The sequence below is a fragment of the Leucopleurus acutus genome (assembly GCF_964270905.1).
Source record: "Leucopleurus acutus genome assembly, chromosome: 16".
Classification (NCBI taxonomy): Eukaryota; Metazoa; Chordata; class Mammalia; order Artiodactyla; family Delphinidae; genus Leucopleurus; species Leucopleurus acutus.
Window position 1 is genome coordinate 64,283,638 of NC_139158.1, and position 24,458 is coordinate 64,308,095.

At 51.8% G+C, this 24,458-nt stretch overlaps 1 protein-coding gene and 1 pseudogene across 2 annotated transcripts in view; one reads left to right on the forward strand and one right to left on the reverse strand.

Annotated features, from left to right (window-relative positions):
* The first annotated feature begins 221 nt into the window (after positions 1-221).
* ERGIC3 (ERGIC and golgi 3) lies at positions 222-13,408 on the forward strand. The gene is made up of 13 exons (XM_082857643.1): positions 222-353; positions 490-560; positions 681-768; positions 990-1,109; positions 5,129-5,222; positions 6,054-6,219; positions 6,345-6,402; positions 10,959-10,990; positions 11,782-11,878; positions 11,955-12,019; positions 12,734-12,870; positions 12,948-13,003; positions 13,211-13,408. Exons 1-13 carry the CDS (start codon positions 266-268, stop codon positions 13,288-13,290), a joined length of 1,152 nt encoding a protein of 383 aa, XP_082713769.1. The 5' UTR covers positions 222-265; the 3' UTR covers positions 13,291-13,408.
* A 1,439-nt stretch (positions 13,409-14,847) lies between these two features.
* Positions 14,848-24,458, reverse strand: part of LOC309973537 (fer-1-like protein 4) — a 45,753-nt pseudogene continuing 36,142 nt past the window's right edge. The window contains exons 32-42 of the transcript in view: positions 20,585-20,712; positions 20,228-20,398; positions 19,653-19,807; positions 18,944-19,103; positions 18,325-18,429; positions 17,041-17,139; positions 16,564-16,803; positions 15,751-16,008; positions 15,561-15,663; positions 15,172-15,473; positions 14,848-14,940 (exon numbers count right to left, since the gene is read on the reverse strand). The product of the transcript in view is annotated as a fer-1-like protein 4 (transcript). The remainder of the gene's footprint in view (positions 14,941-15,171; positions 15,474-15,560; positions 15,664-15,750; positions 16,009-16,563; positions 16,804-17,040; positions 17,140-18,324; positions 18,430-18,943; positions 19,104-19,652; positions 19,808-20,227; positions 20,399-20,584; positions 20,713-24,458) is intronic.

Below are 24,458 nucleotides of genomic sequence, written 5' to 3' on the forward strand. Positions count from 1 at the left end.
CTGTTCCGCAGAAGACCTACCTCCCACCCCGCCTTCCCTCGCTCCCTTACCGCTGGAGCCCTCTTTAGCCGCTGGACAGTAGTGCCGACAGCACGGATGGGCGGGGCGGCCTGCGTGAGAACGAGGGCGAAGGGTGGGGCCGAACGTACGCATTGCTGCGCCTGCGTGCAGAGAGGGGGCGTGGCTCAAGCTCGGCCGGAAGCGGGAGGCTGCAGGGGCGGGCAGGCGGGCGGGCAGGTTGGCGTCCTCTTTCCGGCTGGTCCCCATGGAGGCGCTGGGGAAGCTGAAGCAGTTCGATGCCTACCCCAAGACTCTGGAGGACTTCCGGGTCAAGACCTGCGGGGGCGCCACGGGTAGGCCGTGGCGGGGTCGGGGTGGCGGGGAGTGGGGTGTCCTAGAGGTTGGCTGGGGCGCCTGGAACCTGCCCGGCCTGCCAGGGGCTGAGGAAGAGGAACAGAGGCCCTCCTGACCCTCGCTCCCTGCCCGCAGTGACCATTGTCAGTGGCCTTCTCATGCTGCTACTGTTCCTGTCCGAGCTGCAGTATTACCTCACCACTGAGGTAAGGGGCGGGGCCTAGTACGTGGGCGGGGCTTGGCGTTCTAGAGGTAGGCGCTTTAGGGGATGGGAATGGGGAAAAAGAGGCTTGGGGCCAAATCTTACTGAGGTCGTCCTGCCCCAGGTGCATCCTGAACTCTACGTGGACAAGTCACGGGGAGATAAACTGAAGATCAACATCAATGTGCTTTTTCCACACATGCCGTGTGCCTGTGAGTACCTCACCATGGGTGGGAGTTGCAAGTCCCAGGGTTCTCAGGTGGGCTTCCAGGTTCACACCTCCAGCCTTAGGTTCTGGACAGGACTCCAGGACAACCTCCTTCCCCTAATCCACTGCTGCCCCAAGACAAGCCCAGCATCCCCATTACCCTCCAAAACCCAGATTCCCTTCCCCTTAGGTTCCCAGTACCTTACCCTGATTTCCTGCTTCCAGATCTGAGCATTGATGCCATGGATGTGGCTGGGGAGCAGCAGCTGGATGTGGAACACAACCTGTTCAAAAAACGGCTAGATAAGGATGGCTTTCCCGTGAGCTCAGAGGCGGAACGTCATGGTAACTGGGGGGAAGAGACCAGATCTCAAATCCCAGAGCTGGACAAGCCCAAGCACTACCTTCTGGCAAGTGGGCTGTGACCGGCCCAGTGACAAATGAAACATCTAGGACCCAGAGAAGTCAAGTGGCTTGCCTAGGGTCCCCCAGCTATTAAGAATCAGAGTGGGCTGAAATCCAGTTTTCTAGCCTAGTATTGAGAAGAGTACTCTTCAGGGCTGTCATTCTCAGAGGTCCCCAATCCCTGCCTGTTGTGGTCTGAGTAACAGAAGTTTGAGGATGGATCCTATGTGCTGTTGCCTTGGCAGAACTCCTCTAGGTGGACCCACGCTTCTCTGAGTGTTGCTTCCCTGTCCCATAGACAGACTTCAGCCCTGAATGCTCTTCCCTCTTGGAATGAAGGATGGCTTAAGGTTGAGTTTGTTCTTGGGTTAGATTGCCTGCGTTCGGATGTAGCTTCGTCTCTTGCTGTCTGTGACCTCAGCTATTAAGTGGTGATAAACAGTTGTACCCACCACGTGGAACTGTAGGATCAAATGAAGTAATATGTGTACAATGCCTAGTACAGAGTGTCTGTTCACTTTTAGCTTCCTTTCTTCTCTCTGGGTGTCCTCCCAATGCCTCCATTAAGTCAGTTTTCCTCCATAACAAAACCTTCCTGAAAGCTATGATTTTTCACACCTTAGGGATTCCTCTGTTGGTGAGCTTTATCATTTATTTGTTCAACAAATATATGTTGAGCACCAGTAAAACCAATAGAATTGGCTGTAGGACTGGGTGTTGGGTCAAGGTTGATTCCAAGGCTTTGGTCTGAGGAAATGAATGACTTGATGACCAGAAAGGAGGAAGAGGATTTGTGTGTGTAGGTGGGAGAGGTGGGGGAATATATATCCACTACTGCATAACAAGTAACCCCCAAAGTTAGTGACTTAACAAACATTTTTTTTTCAGTTTCTATGGGTCAGGAATTCAGGAGTGACTTGGTTGGCTGTTCTGACCATTGCAGTTGGCAACACGGAGGTCACTGGAGACTGAAAGGATTAGTTTTGATACTGTTGGGGATGAAAATCTAACCAAAGAGTAGAAAAGGAAGTGGAGACATCAAGTATAGATGACCCTTCCAGGAGTCTTGCTGTGAGACAGAGCGGAGAAGTAGGGTGGAGGCTGGAAGAGAGTGCATGCGGGTTGGTAGGTTTGGTGTTGAGATTAAGTGAGGTTCTGTTGCTTCTCTTTTTTTAGTGGAAATTGAAAGCAAAGTCATTAGCTAGGAGTGGAGAAAGGGGAAGGGATTTTGGAAGCCCAAGGAAAGGGGAAAAGATAGAAATTAGTCATCGTGGGGAATGGGATAGTGAACTGATAATTGAAAGAAAGTAGGATTGCCAGGCAGTCTTAAGGGAGGCACAGGAAAGAAGTAGGCACAGGGAGTTGAACTCAACTAGGATTTGAGTTTTGCTAGACTTGTACGACAAAGGGAGAGAGGAACAAATGACTTGTGATTATGTTCAAGAGAATAATTGCAGCAGTGGACCAGAGAATTTATTTTCCAGCCTTGTAGAGATATAATTGAAATATACCATCGTGTAAGTTTAAGGTATACAACATGATGATTTAACATACATATTTGTTATAAGATGATTACCACAATAGGGTTCGCTAACACATCCACTACCTCACAGTTACCTTTTTTGTGTATGTGGTGAGAACATTTAAGATGTACTCTCAGGGGCTTCCCTGGTGGTGCAGTGGTTGAGAGTCCACCTGCCGATGCAGGGGACATGGGTTCGTGCCCCGGTCTGGGAAGATCCCACATGCCGCGGAGCGGCTGGGCCCGTGAGCCATGGCCGCTGAGCCTGCGCGTCCGGAGCCTCTGCTCCGCAGCGGGAGAGGCCCGCGTACCGCAAAAAAAAAAAAAAAAAAGATGTACTCTCAGCAACTTTCAAGTATACAGTACAATATTGTTAACTATAGTCACCATGCTGTACATTAGATCCCTAGAACTTATTCATCTTATAAGTGAAAGTCTGTACCCTTTGACCAACATTTACCCATTTCCCCTATACCCCAGCCCCTGGCAGCCACCTGTCTACTCTCTGTTTCTATGAATTTGTTTTTTTTAGATTCTACATATAAATGAGATCATACAGCATTTGTCTTTCTCTATCTGACTTATTTCCCTTAATATAATGGCCACAAGGTTTATCCATGTTGTTGCAAATGGTAGGATTTCCTTCTTTTTAATGACTGAATAATATTCCAATATATGTATATGATATATATAAAATATTCTAATATATATGATATATGTAATATTCATTATATATATACACACCATATATATATATACACACCATATATATATATACACACACACACAAACAAACCACTTTTTCCTTATCCATTCATCTGCTGAGAGACAGGTTGTTTTTTGTCTTGGTTGTTGTGAATAATGCTGCAATAAACATGGGAATACAGATATCTCTTCAAGATACTGATTTCTTTTCTTTTTTTGTATCTATACCCAGAAATGGGAGTGCTGGAACAAATGGTAGTTCTATTTTTAGTTTTTTGGGGAACTTCCATATTGTTTTCCATAATGGCTGTACCAATTTACACTCGCACCAACAGTGCACAAGGGTTCCCTTTTCTCCACTTTCTCATCAATACTTACTTCATTTTTGTTTTTGTTTTTTCTAATAATAGATATTCTAACAGATGTGAGGTGATATCTTGTGGTTTTCATTTGCATTTCTCTGATGATTAGTGTTGTTAAGCACCTTTTCATGTTCCTGTTGACCACCTGTATGTCTTCTTTTGAAAAATGTCTATTCAAGTCCTTTGCCCATTTTTAATTGAATAAATTTATTTTTTTGCTGTTGAGTTATATGAGTTCCTTACATGTTTTAGATATTAACCCCTTATCAGATATATCATTTGCAAATATTTCTCCCATTCCATAGGTTGTCTTTTCATTTTGTTAATTGTTTCTTTGCTGTGCAGAAGCTATTTGCTTTGATGTAGTTGCACTTATTTTTACTTTTGTTGCCTTTGCTTTTGGTGTCATGTCCAAAAAACCATTGCCAAGACCAATATCAAGGAGTTCTTTCCCTATGTTTTCTTCTAGGAGTTTTATGGTATCAAGTCTTACATTTAATTCTTTAATCCATTTTGAGTTAATTTTTGTGAGTGGTATAAAAGAGGGGTATAATTTCAATCTTTTACATGTGAATATCCAGTTTTCCTGGCACCATTTTTTGAAGAGACTGTTCATTCCTCATTCGGACCATAAAATTTAAACACGGAGGGAAGTGACGATGTGAAGGGGTGATAGTGTCAGTGGTGTCAAAGAATTGGTAGATTCTGGGTACCAAAGAGAGTGATGTGGGAAAATGAGGATAAGATTGAAGATTGGGATACTTGAAATTGAATTTTGGAAGGTTTATGGTAACTGGTAATAACTGAGTATGGAAATGCGTGGCTGAGGTTGGATGACAAAAATAGAAAGATTATTGGAGGACAGGAGATCAGGGTATTGAATATTGAAATCACCAGTTATGTTGAGGTAGTTAAAGGCAGGGAGCCAGGTGCAGAGAGAGCAGTCTGAGGACAAGCGCCGTGGTTAAGGGCTTACGCTTTGGATTTAGAGCTGAAATCTGCCACTTACTGTGTTGCATTGGGCGAAATCACTTTTCATCTCTGAGCCTCAGCACCTTCTCAAGTACTATGGGGATAATAACCTCCACCTTCACAGTCATTGTGGGGTTGAAAAGAGACAATATATGTAAAGTACACCGACCTGTACTCAGCTAATATTTAGTATTCACTGTTATTGTTTTATTTCTATTACCGTTATTAAAAGAAATAATATATGTGTAGAAATGCTTAGTGCCTGACACATAGTAAACATGATGTAAATATTAGCTGTTATAATGTTTATTAACCCAAAGGGCCCATGCAAGGGTTAGGGGTATAGATTTCACTGTGCCTGCCCCCAGCTGATGCCCCTGCCTCTGCCCTCCCCTTAGAGCTCGGGAAAGTTGAGATGAAGGTGTTTGACCCTGATTCCCTGGACCCTAATCGCTGTGAGAGCTGCTATGGTGCCGAGACGGAAGACATCAAGTGAGCCAGGGTCGGGGGTCGGGGTGGGGGGTGGGGAGCTGGGCCTCCATCAGGTGCTTTTTGTCAGCCTTTGTTGGACTCTGTGGTTTAGGCCAAGAATTTAGACCGGACGGGACAGGCTGCAGCCTTGGTCCCTGATCCTGGTGCAGGCGGCTGAGGCTCTGTGGCCAGGCCCTACCTGGGGGCTGCAGAGCTGGGGACGAAGTTGAAGTGGTCCTTGCTCTGGTTCAGAGGTAGTCTCTGGAGTCCAGCTGCCTGGGTTCTACCCATGGGTCCTTGGGCCAAGCTACGTAACCCTCTCTTGTGAAGGGGGACCATAATGGCACCTTTCTCATAAGAGTCACATAAGGAATATGTATGTAAAGCAGTGAGATGGAGGGCCCAGCACAGGTTATTAATTAAGCCTTCCATATATGGTAACTGCTGGTTTGTTTCTCAGGCCCTGACCCGTGAGAGGCTGATTCACCAGGTCTAGGGCAGGGCCTGGGAATATGTATTTTTAAAAAAATTTTTAGGTAAAATATATATGACATAAAATTTACCATTTTAACCATTTTCATATGTGCAATCCAGTGGTATTAACTACATTCATAGCATTGTGCAGCCATCACCACAATCTGATCTAAAACTTTTCATCACCCCAAAGAAAATGGGAATACGTATTTTTAACAGTCCTGCTGCCACTGAGGAAACATACTTTGAGAACACTGGATGGTCAGGGCTGAGGCTGGCAGAGGCTTCATTAGTGGGCAGAACTACTTTATTTCCCAAGGTGCCGGCACTGTTTCTGTGCCTCTTTGACATTCTCCCCCTGCACCTCCTCCCCTACAGGTGCTGTAACTCCTGTGAGGATGTGCGGGAGGCATATCGCCGTCGAGGCTGGGCCTTCAAGAACCCAGACACTATTGAGCAGTGCCGGCGAGAGGGCTTCAGCCAGAAGATGCAGGAGCAGAAGAATGAAGGCTGCCAGGTGTACGGCTTCTTGGAAGTCAACAAGGTACAGGAGGAGCCGAGGCGGGACAGGGCCAGCTGGGCTGTGGGTTGGCCCCACTCCACTGTGAATCGAGGGGACAAAGGGAAGGGAGGAAACGGCTGGAGAATGAGAGGGCATCTCCCCTACAGGTGGCGGGAAACTTCCACTTTGCCCCCGGGAAGAGCTTCCAGCAGTCCCACGTGCACGGTAAGTGACCCGACATCAGCTGGGAGCTTTAGCCCCTGGACACCTGGCGAGTTTGAGTGCCCCTTCGGCTGCCTCCTGCTCTTTTGTCTTTGGCCCAGAGCAGACCCTGAACCCAGGGCAGCAGTTTGGTAAACAGTTAAGAGCACAGGCTGAGGAGCCAGACTGCCTGCCTTCAGATTTCAGTTTTAGACCTTACAGGCTGTCTGAAACTTTGAGAAATTTCCTTAACTTTTTGAGCTTCAGTTTCCTCCTTTTTAAAGTGGGGCTGATAGTACTCATCTCCTATGCTGTTTGGGCAGGTTAAAGATGATAGCACAGAGCCTGGCTTGTGGTAGGTACTTATTTAAATGGTAGCCCCCAGTATCAGATGACCTGTGTGTGAGGCTTTGGGGGAAGCAGAGCTGGTTTGGAACCCAGGTTCTGCCTCTCCCACACTGTGTCGTATTTAGTACGTATTGAGCCCTACTCAATTTCTTCTTCTATAAAATGGGCCTGAAATAGTGCCTACCTTACAGGGTTGTTCACAAGGATGAATAAATGAGATTTATTCTCATTCATTTATTCATTCGTACATTCACTAGATATTTAGTAATCACCTGTTGTGTGCCATGTGCCAGTCTAGGTGCTAAGGATACAGCAGTGATCAAAACAAAGTCCCTGGGACTTCCCTGGTGGCACAGTGGTTAAGAATCCACCTGCCAATGCAGGCGACACGGGTTCGATCCCTGGTCCAGGAAGATCCCACATGCTGCAGAGCAACTAAGCCCGTGTGCCACAAATACTGAGCCTGCGCTCTAGAGCCCGGGAGCCACAACTACTGAAGCCTGTGTGCCTAGAGCCTGTGCTGCGCAACAGGAGAAGCCACCGCAATGAGAAGCCTGTGCACCACAATGAAGAGTAGCCCCCGCTCACCACAACTAGAGAAAGCCCACACACAGCAACGAAGACCCAATGCAGCCAAAAAAAATTTTTTTTAATGAAAAAAAAAGTCCCTGCCCTCAGAACATTCTAGTAAAGAAACAGACAATAAATAAGTATGTAAAATGTATATCAGATGCTATTAGGTAACTCAAACCCAAAAAAGGCAGGATAAGGATGATGGGGCCGAGAAGTTGGGTGAGACGGTGTGTGAGTACCATTCCATATCGGGTGGTCAGGGGAAGACTCTGATGGATGACATTTGAGTGAAGACCTGAAGAAAGTGAAGGGACCGGCCATGTGGATGACGGGGGTGAGGTGTTTCAAGCAGAGAGAATAGCAAGTGCAAATCCCTAAGGCAGGAACGTGCTTGGTGAACTCAAGGCACAGTGAGGAGGTGAGGGTGGCCGGAGCACAGTTAACCGAGCTGCGTGGTTAGCAGTAAGATGAGGGAGGTAACAGGGCCAGGAGGGCACTGCAGGGACTCGGGCTGCTGCTCTGCATGAGATGGAAGGCTGTCGTGGGGCTCTGAAGAAGAGGCACGTGATCTGACTTAATTTTGAAAAGACAGTCAGCCCTCTGCTCTGTGGAGAAGATGGCGGGCCCGGGTGGGGGGTGTGGCGGAGGAGGACAGAGGCAGAGAGGCTGATCAGGAGGCTGTTAACGGCAGTCGGTGCAGGCACCAGGTGATGGGGGCGGGGCCAGAGTGGTGGTAGATGTGATGAGAAGTGACTGCGGGTATTTTGAAGGTGGAGCTGCTGATGGATGCGAAGGTGAGAGAAAGAGGAGTCAAGATGACTCCGAAGTTTTCTACTTGAGTAGCGAGAAGGATGAAGTTACCATTTAATGATGGGGGATGACTCAGAGGAACAGGTTTAGATGGTTGGAGTGGGGGGCATAAAGCCACTTTCAACATGTTCGGACCGGTGGGATGTGGGTGTCCTTTTAGACACCTCAGATGTCAAGTAAGAAGTTGGCCATTCAAGTTTGGAGTTTAGGGGAGAGGTCTGGCCTAGAGATACAAATGTTGGAGTCATCCGTGTATTAAAACCATGGGACTGAATGAATCACCTTCTGGGTGGAGGTGAGGGTAGATGGAGAAAGGAGAGCTCAGGAGCCTAAGCGCCGGGCCCCAGCATTAGAGGACAGGGCATCAGGACGAAGCAGCAGAGGAAACTGCTAAGAAACACCGAGGAGATGAGAGTGTGAACCAGACATCCTGAAAGCCAAGGGATGAAAGTGTTTCCAGAACCATATCAGATGCTTCTGGACATCAAGTACAACGACCATTGGGTGTATAACGTGGCAGTGGTCATTGTGACCTTAACAGAGCAGTTCAGGTGAAGTGCCAGGAAGCACCACTGAGTGGTTCAGGAGGGAATGGGAGAGGAGTGGAGCCAGTGAGCAGAGGCAGCGCTTGTGGGCTTTGTTCTAAAGGGAAGGGAGAGAGTGGGCTGTGGCTGGAGGGAAATGTGGAGTCACGGGGGGTTTTGTAAGATGTGTGATGTAGCAGTGTGTTAATATGCTGTCGGAAGTTACCTCCTGAAGAGAGCAGAAGCGATGCTCCGGAGATGAGAGAGACATTTACTGGAGTGAAGTCCTTGAGGAGGAAAAGGAAGACAGAATGTAGTGCCTTAGAGGTGTAGAAAGCCCCAACTTGACAACAGGAGGAAGGGCAGATCTACACAGGTTTGGGTAGGTTGGCAGCTGAAATCACCAGGAATTGTGACAGGACCACCGTATGGGAGAGCGTGACAGTGGCTACAACTCTTGAGAACTGGCATGGGAGGACTGACGGGCAGTTCTGTGTGGATCTCCAGCAAACAGATGGGGATGGGAGGTGGTAGAGTGTTCCAGGAGCTGCAGACCTGGAGACTTTTAGGGACGATCAAGGGACAGTGATCTGGAAATGGCATTAAAGAGCAAGGAGGACCTCTCTTAAGGCCAAGGAGGAGGATGGGTGTGGGAGAGAAATAGTCACTGCTTGGGGTCTGCAAGGGAAATAGTGCTCTCAAGGGAGAGCTGGGCTGCCGCCAGAGCACGAGGTGGAGGGAAGGTTTGGAGGTTGAAGGTGTTGAGGTTTTGCTGATGAGTAACAGGGCACGTGGAAGGGTCTGGGAGGGATGGGAGTCGGGATTATACTAAGGGAATGTACAGAGCTACATGGTGACAAGAGTCCAGGGGATGAGAGATGACCTGGCAGTCCTGAGCTGCCCGGTGACGAAGGACAGCAGGAGTAACAAGCCTGATGGAGATGGCCCTGCTGGTCTTTAAGGCAGTCGGGGATGAGGCTGAGTGTTGGAGAGGAGCAGGCAGGTGGATCTGGAGGGGGCCGGGGAAGGGTGGTCTTACTGGGATTAGGAAGACGATCAGCGTGGAGCTGTGGGCGCAGGGCCTGCAGGTGGTGCGTCTCTGCTTCTCTGTCTGGGCTGTTGTCATAGTCAGGGAGCCCAGGGCAAAAGGCACTCCATATCCTAGAAGGATGTTCGAAACACAGAACTACAGTTGCCCGAGGCCAGAGGCTGAATTGAAGGCCTGGGAGCTAGTTTCTGACATTATGTTGATTGGGGAAGAAAAGGGGAAGATTGTAAAGTTTACCAAGTACTTTCCCATCCTAGATCCTGCCTGGTCCTCAGGATAGCCCTGTGCAGAGGGGAACACCAAGGCTCAGAGAGGACAAGTGATTTGCCCAAGGTCACACAGCTAGGAAAGTGACTCTGGGCTCTAGGTCTTTTGTTCTTCCTAAGCCACCATACTTCTGCGCCCAAGTCCCCTTGCCTTCTTCTCTGACCAAGGAAGGGCTCCTTTGGGGAGGGGACCAGGAGGAGGCTTGTTAGCTGAGTCCAGACCCTGCTGCTGAGGCAGGAATATCCAGTCTTCCCTTCTACCACATATCTTGGTCTGTAATTCTTGTAGTTCTTGTTGTGAAGCTCTGAATCTTTTTTCTCTTCCTCCCTTCTCTCTTCTTCCCTCCCCCATGCTGCAGTACATGCTGTGGAGAGTAAGTGGCACTGCCCTCCCAGGGAGGCCAAGCCCCCATTTCTGGGGCAGCCTGCCCTCCCAGGATGGGCGGAGGTGTGGATGGGATGGCTGCCCGGTGACTATAAAAAGCAGTGGGATGTATCTTTTAGGTGGGGTTCCTTGTAGCAGGGAGGGATCAGGGTTAGAGGGCAGGAAGAGCTTGTTCTGGAACAGAGGGTGCAGGTTGCCTGTGAGATTTCCTTTGGTGGGTTGAGGGTGAGGGCAGAGGAGGCAGGGAAAGAGCTTGGACCACATTCTCAGGTCCCACCTCACTCTGGGGTTCAGTGATTGGCCATCGGCTCTCGTTAAACCTGAGTCAGTGGGTTTTCTTTCCTGAGATGCAGGCAGGGCCTTGGTGGGAGCAAAGGCCTGGAGTGATGCCCGTGAAGGGCTCCCTGTGTATGTGAGGGAGGAAGTGGAGCCTGTGGAGGGCATGGACTCTCACGCAGGCCTGCGGCAGGCCCTCTGGCTGCCCTCAAGCAGGGCCAGACTGGTGAGTGAATGAGGGGTAGAGGACGAGCCAGGTGGGTCACAGTCCAGAGGGAGGAGTGAGGAGGCCCAGGCGAGGGTGTGGGGAGCCTGCTCCGTCTGCTGACATCTTCTCCCTTCTCTCCTAGTCCATGACCTGCAGAGCTTTGGCCTCGACAATGTACGTACCAGGTAGAAACCATGGAGGGCGGGTGGAGGTGGAAGCATGCTGCTGCCTTCATTCTCTGTAGAGGCATCCTGGGGTGGGGAGCAGATACAGAAAAATAAACCACGTTCTGACAGGGGGTGCGGTCCGAGGGTACTGGCGGTGACTTTTGAACTGAGATCCGCGTGGGCTGGAAACAGGGGATGGGCTTGGACAAGAGCATCCGGGAAGAGGGAGCCTTGGGGTGAGGTCAGGAGGGTTGGGGCACTTCTAAGGAACAACAGGGCCATGTGGTTGGATGAGGATGAGGCTGGAGGGTTGGCAGGCCGGCCGGGGGGTCTGGACTTTCTCCCAAGCAGTTGGGAGGCTGTTGGCTTACCTTAAGCAGGGTTATGACATAATCAGATTTGTACTTTTTTAAAAGATCCCTCTAATGGCTGTTTGATCTAGACAGGAGCAGGACAGGCGCCGGAGCTGGGAGATCTGGGGCGCCTCCAGGCAAAGCCAGCACCTGCCACACAGGGCCCATGTCCAGTCTGTGCTTGGCTAATGGGTGGGTGCAGCCAGAGCCTCAAACTCTGGAGCCCCAGGAGCCCCCAGACCCTGAGGAAGGACTTCCTAGGTGGGGTGGGGGTGCCTGTCTCAAGCAGGTTCTCCTAGGCAGGGCCCAGCCCTTGGCCCATCTCTACACACCCACTCCCCAGACCCAGGTGCCCCTGTCTGCTCCTGTCTGAAGAGCCTTTGAGAGGGAGGGGCCTTTCGGGGCCTCGAGTGCTCCAAGACCCAGGAGCTGGTGTTGCTTGCAGATCAACATGACCCACTACATCCAGCACCTGTCATTCGGGGAGGACTACCCGGGCATTGTGAACCCCCTGGACCACACCAACGTCACTGCACCCCAAGGTACCAGCCTGGGAGGTAGCCCCCAGCTACCCAAGCCCTGCCTGCACCCACGCCCAGTGCCCTCTTCTCCCTGCAGCCTCCATGATGTTCCAGTACTTTGTGAAGGTGGTGCCCACGGTGTACATGAAGGTAGATGGGGAGGTGAGTCTGAGGGAGCTCAGACATCCGGGCACCCTCTTGGTGCCAGGCACCTGAGTTCCTTCAAGCTGGGAAGCGGAGTCCTGCTCTTATCCCCATATGATGGGTGACAAGGTGAGGCTCAGAGAGGGTAGGTGATTTGCCCTCACAGCCAGAGCTCAGGCCCCAGGCTGTCAGATTTCAAAGCGCTTTTCCTACTTGCCCGAAGTACCTCCATCCACTCCTCCCGTGTCCACTCTCTGTCTGCCTCACTGTCCCCCGTTATCTGCCCTGAGCCAGGAGCTAGCAAGGTCAACCCTCCCATGCCCCTTCCTCCCGTCTCTGCTGTGGCCTGTGGAGCAGCGTCTCCGCAGACTGGTAGAGTGCAAGGGACTGAGCAGAGAGGAAGTCAGGCCCAGCCTCGCCAGGAGCTTGTGGTACAGCCTTGGAGAGTTGCTTCTCGCCCCTGGACCCCCATTGAGAGGGTCCACCAAACGTAGCTGGGATTGAGAAACTGTAAAGAGCTGGTGACTGGAGGGGAAGCTGGGATGGTCAGGCTGGGAGAGGGCATCTAGGTGGTCCCCAGGCCTTGCAGTGTTTGTTTCCAACGTGGGGCCTCGTTTTCTTCTCCACACAGTCAAGGCACTGCAACACCAGGGGTAGGAGCAGGGGTGGGGCGGCAGGGTTGGGAGCCAGGTCATAGACCCAGCCCTGGCCCAGGCTCCCCTCCCGTCCCAGGTGCTGAGGACAAATCAGTTCTCTGTGACCAGACATGAGAAGGTCGCCAATGGGCTGATGGGCGATCAGGGGCTTCCTGGAGTCTTCGTGCTGTACGAGCTCTCGCCCATGATGGTGAAGCTGACGGAGAAGCACAGGTGAGGGCAGGGAAAGGGAGGGGCCTGGGCCGGCAGGGAGCGGGGTGCCTGCTGACCCTCCCCCACCCCTCTGCCAGGTCCTTCACACACTTCCTGACAGGCGTGTGCGCTATCATCGGGGGCATGTTCACAGGTTAGAAGCTCGAGGGTGTCTGTCTGGGGTTCAGGGCTTGGTGGGGAGTATAAAGCTTGACTCCCCACACTAGGTTTTGGTTGAGGGAGGAGGGGCACTTCAAGGGCCAAGGCGGGGGGATGCTGGCCTGGCCAGTCAGGTGACAAGGCCCGGAGGTCAAGCCAAGAGCCCACCTGGGCCAGTGCCAGCCCTCGTCTCTCTCCCCAGTGGCCGGACTCATCGACTCTCTCATCTACCACTCGGCTCGAGCCATCCAGAAGAAAATTGATCTAGGGAAGACAACATAGTTGTCCGTCCTTCCCCCCCAACAAGTCCCTGTTTTCCTTTGGCCTTGTGGTCATTTTCCCAGCCTCTTACCCCACCCACCCCGCACACCCCCTTTGCAAAGAGTCAGTCGCGGCCCCAGGTTGGTAAATCTATCGATTGTGATAGTACTCGCTGGTCTCTGTGTGGTTCTTGGGTCTGGCTGGAGCGTGGGAACAACCCTCATCACAGCCACTTATCAAAGGCAGTCAGGACTGACTTTGCAGAGCCAGATGCCCCTGGGAGGCCCACGTGGACGTCCCTGCTTAATAGGACTTGATTCAAACCAGACTGATGTTCACTCCACAGCCCCATCATCAGTCCCTCCCACCGTGGCCTTCAGGCCTTTTAGGTTCAGCCCCAGGGCTTAGATGGACCTGTCCAGGATGAGCTTCCTGGAGTCATCCTGGCCCCCAGCCTTGTGAGTTTCCGACCCCACTGGTAATAGGCCCTGGCTGCAGGCTGGGGATTGCCACCTCAGTGGTGGCTAAAGCTGGGTCCCCTCCCTGCCACCCTGGGCTCAGTCACCTGATCCCCTCCTGCTCACTGACCCTGCGACGTGCCAAGTGCCTGCTGGCTCCTGGTGCCCAGAAGGGTACAGCCAGGTCCTTTGCAATTTCCTGGGTGGACACAGAACTGAAAAACGGGGAGGGAAGGTAGCAGTGGCCATTCTGAAGCAGGGCTAGCATCAGACTCTGGCTCTGGACCTAGTCAGGCCTTCCCATTACAGCCCTTAAGATGTGTGGGGAACCGGCCCTGAGACCTCACCACTGCACAGCCCAGGCAACCAGGGACATTAGTAGCTGGTCAGTTCAGCCAGTCATTTCTCAGGGAGTTTCAGTGTAAGACAGTAGTGGGGGGAGAAGCGGAGGACAGAAAGCAGAGTAGGGCAATGACAGCAAAACTTCTGGAGGCAGCCGGACATGAGACCCAGCTCTGATGTGGCCACTTACGAGCTGTGACCTTGGACGTGTTATTGGTGGCCCTTGTCTCATTTATGAATTGCGGGTGATATTGTCAGCTGTAGTGAGCCTTGTTTTATTGGTCACCCAGGAACCAGTCCCCCTTGTTAAGGTATCCTGGGTTTCCTCTGGGAACCTCCCTGCCCACTGTCAGCTTGTGTGATTTGGGAAGAGGGCTGATCTCCCACCCTAAGCCCCAGGGGAGGGCCCCAATCAGCATATCCCATCCCACACCCACACCCCAGTGACCCAGAGCAAGCTAGCATCTGTCAGGCCTAGCAAAGCTTTCTTTCCTTCCGGACATGAGTATGGGGAGACGTGGGGTTGCTGCAGCCGTCCTGCACTTCCGAGGAGAGACCCTGTCTGCAAATGAGCTTCCCCTGAGGACTGTAGCGCCAAGCTCAGGCAGAGAACCAGTCCTAGTGACATTGTTTGAACCCTGAGACAAACAGCACCTGAAGCCAACCAATTCCTGGGAATTACAGCTGTGTAAGCCAATAAATTCCCTTTTTGCTTAAGCCAGCTTGGGTTAGGATTTCTGTCACTTGCAGTCAAGTGTCCTAAGTGATCTGCCTTCTCTCAGGGTCGGTACAGGTTCACGGAGCACATAAAGGGCTTAGCTGCAATGGAGCAGCAGAAGCCACGGCAGATGGGGTGAGAGGGACCCAGCCGCTGGCATGAGCAGGCGCAGCAGGTGGGCTGCTCGAGGGCCTGACACCTCGGTGGCCAGGGCTCCTCGGCTGTGACCCGCCGCGGGGCCCTGTCCTTCCCGGCAGCAGGGCCACGTGGGCAGCCTCCCATCCTGTGCATTCATGCGCCCGAGGCCACCCAAGAACACATCTGTTCTCTGCCCCTAGTGTCATTTATTACATGCAGCATGTGTTCAGGGGACAGGGTGGATACCTCGTAAGGTTTACACAGAGAAAGCAGGGAACGCCATGATGGTTCCTGTTGGTGGGAAGGACACCAGGGGCAGGAGTTGAGGAGCTGGCATTACGGGATGAGTGTCCAAGGTCAGTCAGGGGTGGTGGAGGGGGCGGACGGTGACCTGGTTGATCAGGCCAGGCCTGGTGTAGGAGACGAGGAGGAGGAAGACAGTGATCAGCGCCGCCAGCAGCAGCAGGATGCGCCAGCACCGGCGCCAGACGAAGAAGACGGAGATCTTCTGCGGGTTCACAAACCAGTTGAAGGAGGTTTCGGGGCAGCTGCGGGGGAGCAGGTGGTGTCGGAATGACACCCCCTCCCGCCTCCCCCAGGTTCTGGCCCCACCTCCTGCACCGCACCGCCCGCACCCTTGGGCTTCTCCGAGGGCTCTGGCTCCTTGCGCCTCTTTCCCACTGGACGTTTCTCAGCCTCCTCCACAGTCAGCAGCTCAAACTCAGCCTCCACCTTCCCCTGGAAAAGGGGCGACGGAAGCCAAGTTCTTAGGCCGGCTCAGGCCTGGCCCCTGCCTGGCCCGGTTCCTGCCCTGGCCGCACCCACCGTGAGGATGTAGACGTTGCCTCCTGAGTCCAAGAACTCTTAAGTCTTCTGGCCGGCCCTTCTTCCTCTTCTTCCTCTTCTTCTTGCCAGCCTGAGCCTCCGGCACCCGCAGCTTCACTACAGGCCACCAGCCCCGCAAGCGGCGGCAGCGAAACAGATTACTCCTTGGCCCGGCCCCGTCCCGGACCAGCCACACGGAGCAGAGCTCGGGGCCCCAGGCCCCTCGCACCATGTCCGGTAGCTGCAGCTCCAAGGATCCTGCAGGTCCAGAGCTCTCTGGGTTAGGCAGGAGCTCAAGGTCTATCTGAACCAACATCCCCTCCCTGAGACTGACACCAAGGAAAGCCGAGCCCAGAGGTAGAAAGTGACAAGATGGCTGACAGCATCTTGGGGGAGGGGCAGCACAGCGGGATTGTAAATCGGGGCATCCAAAGTTAGAATGTGGCAGTCAGGCCACAGCTATGGACCGCACACCACAGCCCAAATGTCAGCAGGTTGTCAGACCTTGATGATACAGGGCCCAAGGATGGGACCAGACCGCCAAAGCAGGGACTAAAGGCCATGGAGTCGAGTCCAGTGTAACCCGAGCTCAGGTCAAATTAGAGGATTGAGTGGGAGATTTGGGTGGAAATGGAGGTTATGGTGCTCAGAGCTGAATAAGTTCAGTAATTAGGCCAGAAAGCAGACCTAGAGTCTGAAATCCAGGATTGAGGATTGGGTTAGAGTAGGGAACCCAGGAGAGAGGGGACAGGGTAATGAGGGCAGAAATCAGGGCCAGGGGTTGAGGTAGGAGGGCAGCTAAGCAGTAGCAAGGAAGTCGTTCGTTGGCGGAGATGCAGTCATAGTCCCAGACCTGCAGGACCAGCACAGACGGCTGCCGGGACTCAGCTTCCTCCAGGGCGAAGGGTCCAGGCCAGCAACGGACGCTCACCTCTCGTTCGGTGGGCAGGTAGTCAAAGCGGAACACGAAGCGCCGTTGAAGTTCCCTCCCCTGTCAGAGAGTTGAAGTGAACGTCTGTCTCCTGCTTGTCTTGCTCCAGCCCCTTCGCCCAGCTGGAGCCAGGGGAAAGGTGCAGGCGGAGGGGATGGGCATCCGTGCTGCACGGAGCCCAGAAACCGGCTCCTCACCTAGCCTGCCCCTCCACTCACCACCAGACTGGTCCCTCCACCCAGCTCCGGGCGCCATCGAGGGCTTAGGGGACAGAGCTCTGGCTCAGCCCAGGGCCCAAGCCCCTGTTCGAAATCTCACCTCAGTACACAGCCATGTGCCCGCTCGGCCTGTAGGCCTACCTTTTCACGTAGATGTCACTCGACATCTCTCCAGTGAGTGGGTTTGCATCATCCAGAACTACATCCTCCGTGTTCCAGATGATGACTCTGAGCTCATAGCTGAGGGATGTATTGGGGGAGGGTTTTCAGACTCTCGAGAGGGGTCCTGGGAGGGGCTGCAGGAAGGACGTGGGCCAGGGCCACTGACATGCATTGAGCACCTGATGTGTGCCCAGCCAGGAGATCAGGATGTCTGTGGTCCCTTGAAGGGACAGCCCCAGGTATCACCGACCACCCCCACCCCCCCGGATGGCACCAGGAATGGTCTGCTGACCCAAGCTGGGCCAATGGGCTTCTCCCGCCCATAAATTTGGAATCAAGACCCTGAAAGGTTGACTCAAAAAGCATCAGATGCAGAGCTGGAGCCACCACAAGCCAAAGTGCTGTGCAAGCAGAGAGAGACAGTCTGCAGAGAGACACCAAGTGGGGATGACAGCACGCAGCCCCTGGGGGACAGAAGGAAGGGCTGTGACATTCTTGATCCTACCCCAAATAGCCCTGTCCTTGTCTGTCATGAGGTTTCCTGGATATCTATTGTTTTCTTTTGCCCCGTATCAATTTCCCCTCTCTTGTTGACAGCGCTCTGATTTTCCGTTGGTGACTCCCACTCCACCCCCACTACTGTCAGTCTGTGTTATCCTGGCGGGGCGGACCAACCCCTCTCTGGCTCCAGAGGTTGGTATATCACCTACGACATCACCCAGGACTGGCCAGTCAATGCATTACAGCTCCCTGATCACAAAGGTTGGTTCAGGAATCAGCATTTGACCCAAGCTGGTCCAATGAGAGTCAGCTCGAGACTTTTGCTCTAACTGGGAAAGACGTGTTTTTTTTTCCTGCTCAAGTGGTCCGGTTGGTAAGATGTAAGCCTCCACTGTTAAAAGCCACTTGGACCCCAGACTGCATAAGTCTCCATGAGAGTGACACCAAGGAAAGCAGAGCCCAGAGGTAGAAAGTGACAGATTGCTGACATCTGAAGTGCACACACCCTCTACTCAGAGTAGCTCAGGTCAAAAGGGGGTTAACTGGTATTTGGACTGTTTTAGTTGCAAGTAACAGACACCCAATTCACAATGGCTTATGAAAAAAAAAAGAGAATTTAATGGCTCACCTATCTGAAGCCTGGATCAGCTCTGCCTGCTTCATGGGGGCCCTTGCACAGGTTTTCAGAGAGCCCTTGTCCAAGATGTGGGCTGTCCGAGATGTGCCCACCCCATGGGAGGATGGACCAGGACTCTCTCTTACCTGATTGGCTGCCGACGCTTGATGTCAACTGGAGGTGGGGCAGGCACATCTCCGGGGAAGATGTCAATCCACACATGAAGGGATCCCTGGGGGCACAGGAAGAGGCTAAAGGGTCTTGCTGGGTCCCACCCCCCTAACGGCCCTGTGGCCAGAGGTTGTGCCTTACCCCAGGTGGAGAGAAGAGCTGGGGTCAAGAGGGCAGATCCTGGGGTATGAGGATGAAGGTGGAGTCTGAACTGGGAATTCCAGGGTTGACGTTAGCCTGAGGGTTCAGAGATGAGGCCCCAGAAGTTGAAGGCTGAGATCAAAAGTAAGATCTACTGCTCCCAGGTCCAGATCCTAGGAATCTGGGGTAGAGGTCAGGTTGGGAGTGCCAGGTCTGAGCCTTGGTGTTCCAGGGGTGGGGATCCTTCAGAACCAGAGTCCAGGGTGTGGGTATGGGGTCCAGGATGGAAGTCCAAGACTGGAGTGCGGATGCTGGGCACCAGGATCAGGAACCGAAGTCCAAAGTGGCAGTGCCCAGGTGGAGGTCTTGGAGAAAGGGCGTCCTGGGGGCCCAGGTCCAGGACCAGGTGGGAGTCCTGGGGTTCTGGGGTTGGGTGCTGAGCCCTCCTTCAACTGCAGCAGCCCTGGGCTGTGGCGATGGTAAAGGGGCCGTGTTTCTACGTGCTCAGGTAGCAGCTGGATCCCAAGCCCAGGCGTCTCCTGCCAGCGCTGCAGCACCAGCAATGCCTGGGGCTCCTCAGGGACCTCACTTGCCACCTCGGAGTCCCCACTACCTGCAACAAGAGGTGTGTGAGCTTGGGTTCCGCACAGTTCCCGACTCTCCTCCCTTCCTCCCCCTGCCCTCAACAGACGCTCTAGGCGGAGGCAGCTGCTGCATCGGACAAACCCACGGGCTGGGAGGGCAAGTCCACAATGCACAGAAAGCTCTAACAACTTTTGCCAGTGAAAAGCCAGCAGTCAGGGGGTCAGTGGGGTTGGAGGCTTTGTGGCCTCTGTGCAGACCTTGCTTAGAGAACAGACCACTGGCCATATATGAAGCATGAGCTAAATTCTGCATCCATATTTTATGTTGTATGGGACCCCTGTGTCCCCAGTTAGCTACGGCTCCGAGGGGTTCGCTAGGGCTCCCTGGAGATCTCACACTCACCAACAAAGACCACTTTCTCTCCACTATCATCCTTACTCAGCCAAAACTCAGCTCCTCTGCTTGCAGAGGGAGGCGGGCTCTTTGTGGGGCACACTAGGCTGGGCACCAGGGTCCCCCTGTACCTTGTTCTTCCATCTTGCTCCCTCTGGACTGTGCAGCGGAGAGGGGCTGGTACCTGGGGGCAGGGTCTCTGGCGGTGTCAGAAAGAGTTTGCTGCCCACCTTGACAGCCCCGGCTCGGTATTCAGGTGGGGGGAGGCCACAGGGTAGGCACAGCACCGCCAGGATCTGCGAAGGCCGAAATGCGTCACGCCAGGCACTGTAGCCATCCCTGCGGCAGAAAAGGAATGTGCCTCAGTTGGATCCAGGATATGAACGTACTTGGGCACAGAGGCAGGGATGGGTGCCCTTGAGGGCTTGGGATCCAGGTTTGTAACTCCTCTGCGGGACAGGTTAGCCCTCGCTTACAGTAACGGTGAAAATGAAATATGCATGTCAGGTGCTCCTATGAAGGAGATACTGATATTACCCGTCTTTCAGATGAGGAAACTGAAGCTCAGGAAAGCCAAGTGACTTATTAGTTACAGGATCCCAACTCCCAAGCCCATTTCTTGACCATTAAGCTATAATGTCTTGGTCGCAGGGGAGTCCCCTTCTATGAAATCAAAGGATCTGGACAGGCAGGTGGGATGCAAACTTGAATGTCTTTGGTCAGACTTAGAATGACTCCTGAGGGCCCTGTTGGACTCACACGTCATACTGGGACGCCAGCCCACAGTTCGCCCTGTGGTGGCTATAGAATCGGTTTTCCAGATCAATGTGGGTCTCTCTGATGAGGTCATCAGAACCCACGAGGTCATGATCAAACACAGCCACGGTCAACTCTGGCTCAGCAGGGAGAGAGATGCTGAGCTCTAGGGCCCTGGCCAGGAGAGAGCGTGATGAGAACACCTCCACACCCTAGGAGGAGGTCTTGTGAGGGGTAGGGGTGTGAGGGGACTCAACAGCTTCTGTCCATTCCCCCACACCACATCAGCTGCCTGAGTGAGAGCCACAGGGCGGGATGGCAAAGTTGTTCTCCATTCCCAAGCCCAGGGCCCAGCCTCACTCTCCAAAGATGGGGTTCAGCTACTTGAGGATGTAGTGCTCCTTGGTGTCCAGCCACTCCCAGCCAGCGCTCACCACCACATAGGGGTCTGCTTTGCCGTTGGCGTCCACAGGAGCCAGGTTGGTAGCCTAGGGAGACAGTATGGGGTGGAAATGAAAGAAATGTCATTGTCATAACCCAAGGTGGCTCTTGCCAGACCTAATCTCCGATTGAGTGTAAACAGGAAGTTACCAGGGAGAGATCTTCCACCTCAAGGAGTTAGCTGAGAGGTTGCACAAGATGACTTTTACTTACTTCCAAATTAATTATTGAAATACTTAAGACATACAAGTATAACAAAAGATATAATGAAACAGAAAATATGTGGAAAGATGTATACCCTTATACATCTTACTATTCAATTTGTAACTTTCCATATTGTTTGACCTTCATTTTTTTACAATGAGCATATTTTACATTTTATTCCTTTTTTTACTTTTTAAATTAAGAATATTTTAACTAAATAAAAATAATTATAATTTTTAATTGTATTAAAACATAATACAATGAGCATGTGTGTGCCCTGTTTCATAAATTAAACACTACCGACAAATGTCCCCTGAGTCTCCTGAGTCCCCCTGACCTGACTTAATTCCTTTTTCATCCCTGAAGTAGCCAGACCCTTTATTTGGGGTTTCTCACTCACAGAAAAAAAAAAGGAAAAATACTTTTACTACATATACATACGTCCCTAAGCAATATATAGCACTATATTGCATGGTTTAAACTATATTTAGAAAACTTACTTTTTCTGTTTTTGATAACTGTGTAATTAAGTAAATTCATAACTTATGCATAAATTACTGAAGTATAATTTATACACAGCAATATATTTTTAGTCTTTTTACACTCCTACCTGCCATGTATGAGAGTTCCAGTTGCCCCACATCTTTCACACCTGCTATCGTCAGTCTTTATTTTCGTCAATCTAGCGCTTGTGAAATTGTAGCCCATTGTGGTTTTAATTTGCATTTCCCTGCTGATGAAGCACGTTGAGAATCTTTGCATGTGCTTATTGGCCTTATATATATATTTGCTTTTGTGAAGTGACTGTTCAAATTTTTTGCTCCATTATTGAGTTTTAAATTTAAAAACATTACACTTTTAATTTCTAAACATTCTCACTGCGCCTTTCAACTTGCTGTTTATTTTTAGTAGTCTCTTGTTCCTTGCTCATTTTAAATTCATTCTTTTATTTCTTTAAACGTTTCATATATACTTATTTTACATTCTCTATCTAGTCATTCCAATATCAACGACCTTGGGGGTCTGGAATGTGTTGTTATTTTTGCTAATGCTTACTCATGGTGACTTTTTTTTTTTAAACATCTTTATTGGTGTATAATTGCTTTACAGTGGTGTGTTCATTTCTGGTTTATAACAAAGTGAATCAGCTATACATATACATATATCCCCATATCTCCTCCCTCTTGCGTCTCCCTCCCACCCTCCCATGGTGGCTTTTTTCTTTATATTTCAGTACTTTTTAATCATGATTCATGTTTCGTTTAACTCATGCTGAGGGGCTGTTGTGGGTGTTCTCTGCCAGAGAGAGCTTGTTTTCACTCCTGCCAGTTTCCTAGGCAAACTACCAACCTGCAGCCACTTTAAAATAAATCCTCCACTTGAGGTTTTGGGGATCACACAGATGGTGGGAACTCAGGCCCTGAACTGTATTAGAGCCAGCTTGTGGTCATGGATGCTAGGGGAAACTTTTTCCCCTCTAACCAATGCCAAGTTTAAGACAGGCAAGTTTCCTTGGTGTCTCCTTCTGCCTTTCAAGTTCCTATTTTTGTTCATCCTTATGCAGAGGGTGTAATTTGAGGGGCTCCACTTTATATAAGGCCGTTCAGTCAAACTCCTCCCCTAGGTAGCCCCAGGACTTCATCTTCTGTCCTCACTGCCTGTCAACCATCCACGAGGAAGATGAGGTTTCCCAGGTCAGCAGTAAGTGTGGGGTGAAAGCCAGCTTTAGCATTCCTTTTCCCTAGGTCCCTGTTATTAACTATATTTTCTTGTTTTCTGTAATCTTGATGCTGTGGTATCTGGAGCCATACTGGCCCGGGAGAAACTGCACCTGTCAGGGATACTAATTCCTAGAGTTAGCAAACAACACACCTGCCAGAGCACCTTTCATATACAAACCAACCAATCTAGAGCCCATACAATGTCCAACCACCTCCTCTATCTGGCTCTTATACTCCAGGAAGTAATATTCCTCTGCCCTAATCATCCTCAGGGCCAGGTTCCAGACAACAAGAGACAGTGAGACAGCCCCCGTACCCCAGAGCCCACAGGAATTATTCAAACTAGCCAATCCTAAGCCTGCTTACACTGCCTTGTCCTGCCTTTACTGCAAAAACCACAATAAAGGCTCTGGCCCTCATACTTCCCTTCCTCCTTCTGCCTCTGAACTGGCCCTCATGCTTCCCCGTGTGGCCCTGCAGGGTACAGCATGCACCACCACCCCCCACACACAGAAAACTGAAACAACAGACTATCTTTTCAATGGCAACCATCTCCTGATCTGTTGGCTTCACCAAACATGGATAAGAACAAAATCCTGGGTACGTTTTAAAGCAGTTCCTGCTTTTATTCTGTTTTTTTTTTTTTCCACTCTAAAATCTCTTACTTTCTTGGAAGCTCAGCATTGCATTTAAAAGATTTTTTTTAAATAAATTTATTTATTTCCGGGAAGATGGCGGAAGAGTAAGATGCAGAGATCACATTCCTTCCCATAGATACACCAGAAATACATCTACACGTGGAACAACTCCTACAGAACACCTACTGAACGCTGGCAGAAGACCTCAGACCTCCCAAAAGGCAAGAAACCCCCACGTACCTGGGTAGGGCAAAAGAAAAAAGAATAAACAGAGACAAAAGGATAGGGACGGGTCCTGCACCAGTGGGAGGGAGGTGTGAAGGATGAAAAGTGTCCACACACTAGGAAGCCCCTTCGCGGGCGGAAATTGCGGGTGGCGGAGAGGGGGAGCTTCGGAGCCGCGGAGTAGAGCACAGCAACAGGGGTGCGGAGGGCAAAGCGGAGAGATTCCAGCGCAGAGGATCAGGGCCAACCGGCACTCACCAGCCCGAGAGGCTTGTCTGCTCCCCTGCCGGAGTGGGCGGGGCTTCGGTCGGAGCGCCGGGAGAGGACTGGGGTTGGCGGCATGAACACAGCCTGCAGGGGGTTAGTGCGCCACGGCTGGCCGGGAGGGAGTCCGGGGAAAAGTCTGGACCTGCTGAAGAGGCAAGAGACTTTTTCTTCCCTCTTTATTTCCTGGTGCGCGAGGAGAGGGGATTAAGAGCGCCGCTTAAAGGAGCTCCAGAGACGCGCGCGAGCCGTGGCTAAAAGCGCGGACCCCAGAGACGGGCATGAGACGCTAAGGCTGCTGCTGCCGCCACCAAGAAGCCTGTGTGCGAACACAGGTCACTATCCACACACCCCTTCCAGGGAGCCTGTGCAGCCCGCCACTGCCAGGGTCCCGGGATCCAGGGACAACTCCCCCGGGAGAACGCACGGCGCGCCTCAGGCTGGTGCAACGTCACGCTGGCCTCTGCCGCTGCAGGTCACTCCGTGACCCTCCCTCTCCCCGGCCTGAGTGAGCCAGAGCCTCCGAATCAGCGGCTCCTTTAACCACGTCCTGTCTGAGCAAAGAACAGACGCCCTCCGGCGACCTACACGCACAGGCGGGGCCAAATCCAAAGCTGAGCCCCTGGGAGCTGTGAGAACAAAGAAGAGAAAAGGAAATCTCTCCCAGCAGCCGCAGAAGCAGCAGATTAAAGCTCCACAATCAACCTGATGTACCCTGCATCTGTGGAATACATGAATAGA

Excerpts from the sequence above, each read along its gene's own strand:
- ERGIC3 (XM_082857643.1), top strand. The coding sequence starts at position 266 with ATGGAGGCGCTGGGGAAGCTGAAGCAGTTCGATGCCTACCCCAAGACT. Across the intron at positions 5,223-6,053 it reads GCCGAGACGGAAGACATCAA|GTGCTGTAACTCCTGTGAGG; the intron begins GTGAGCCAGGGT and ends CCTCCCCTACAG. Across the intron at positions 13,004-13,210 it reads CATCGGGGGCATGTTCACAG|TGGCCGGACTCATCGACTCT; the intron begins GTTAGAAGCTCG and ends CTCTCTCCCCAG.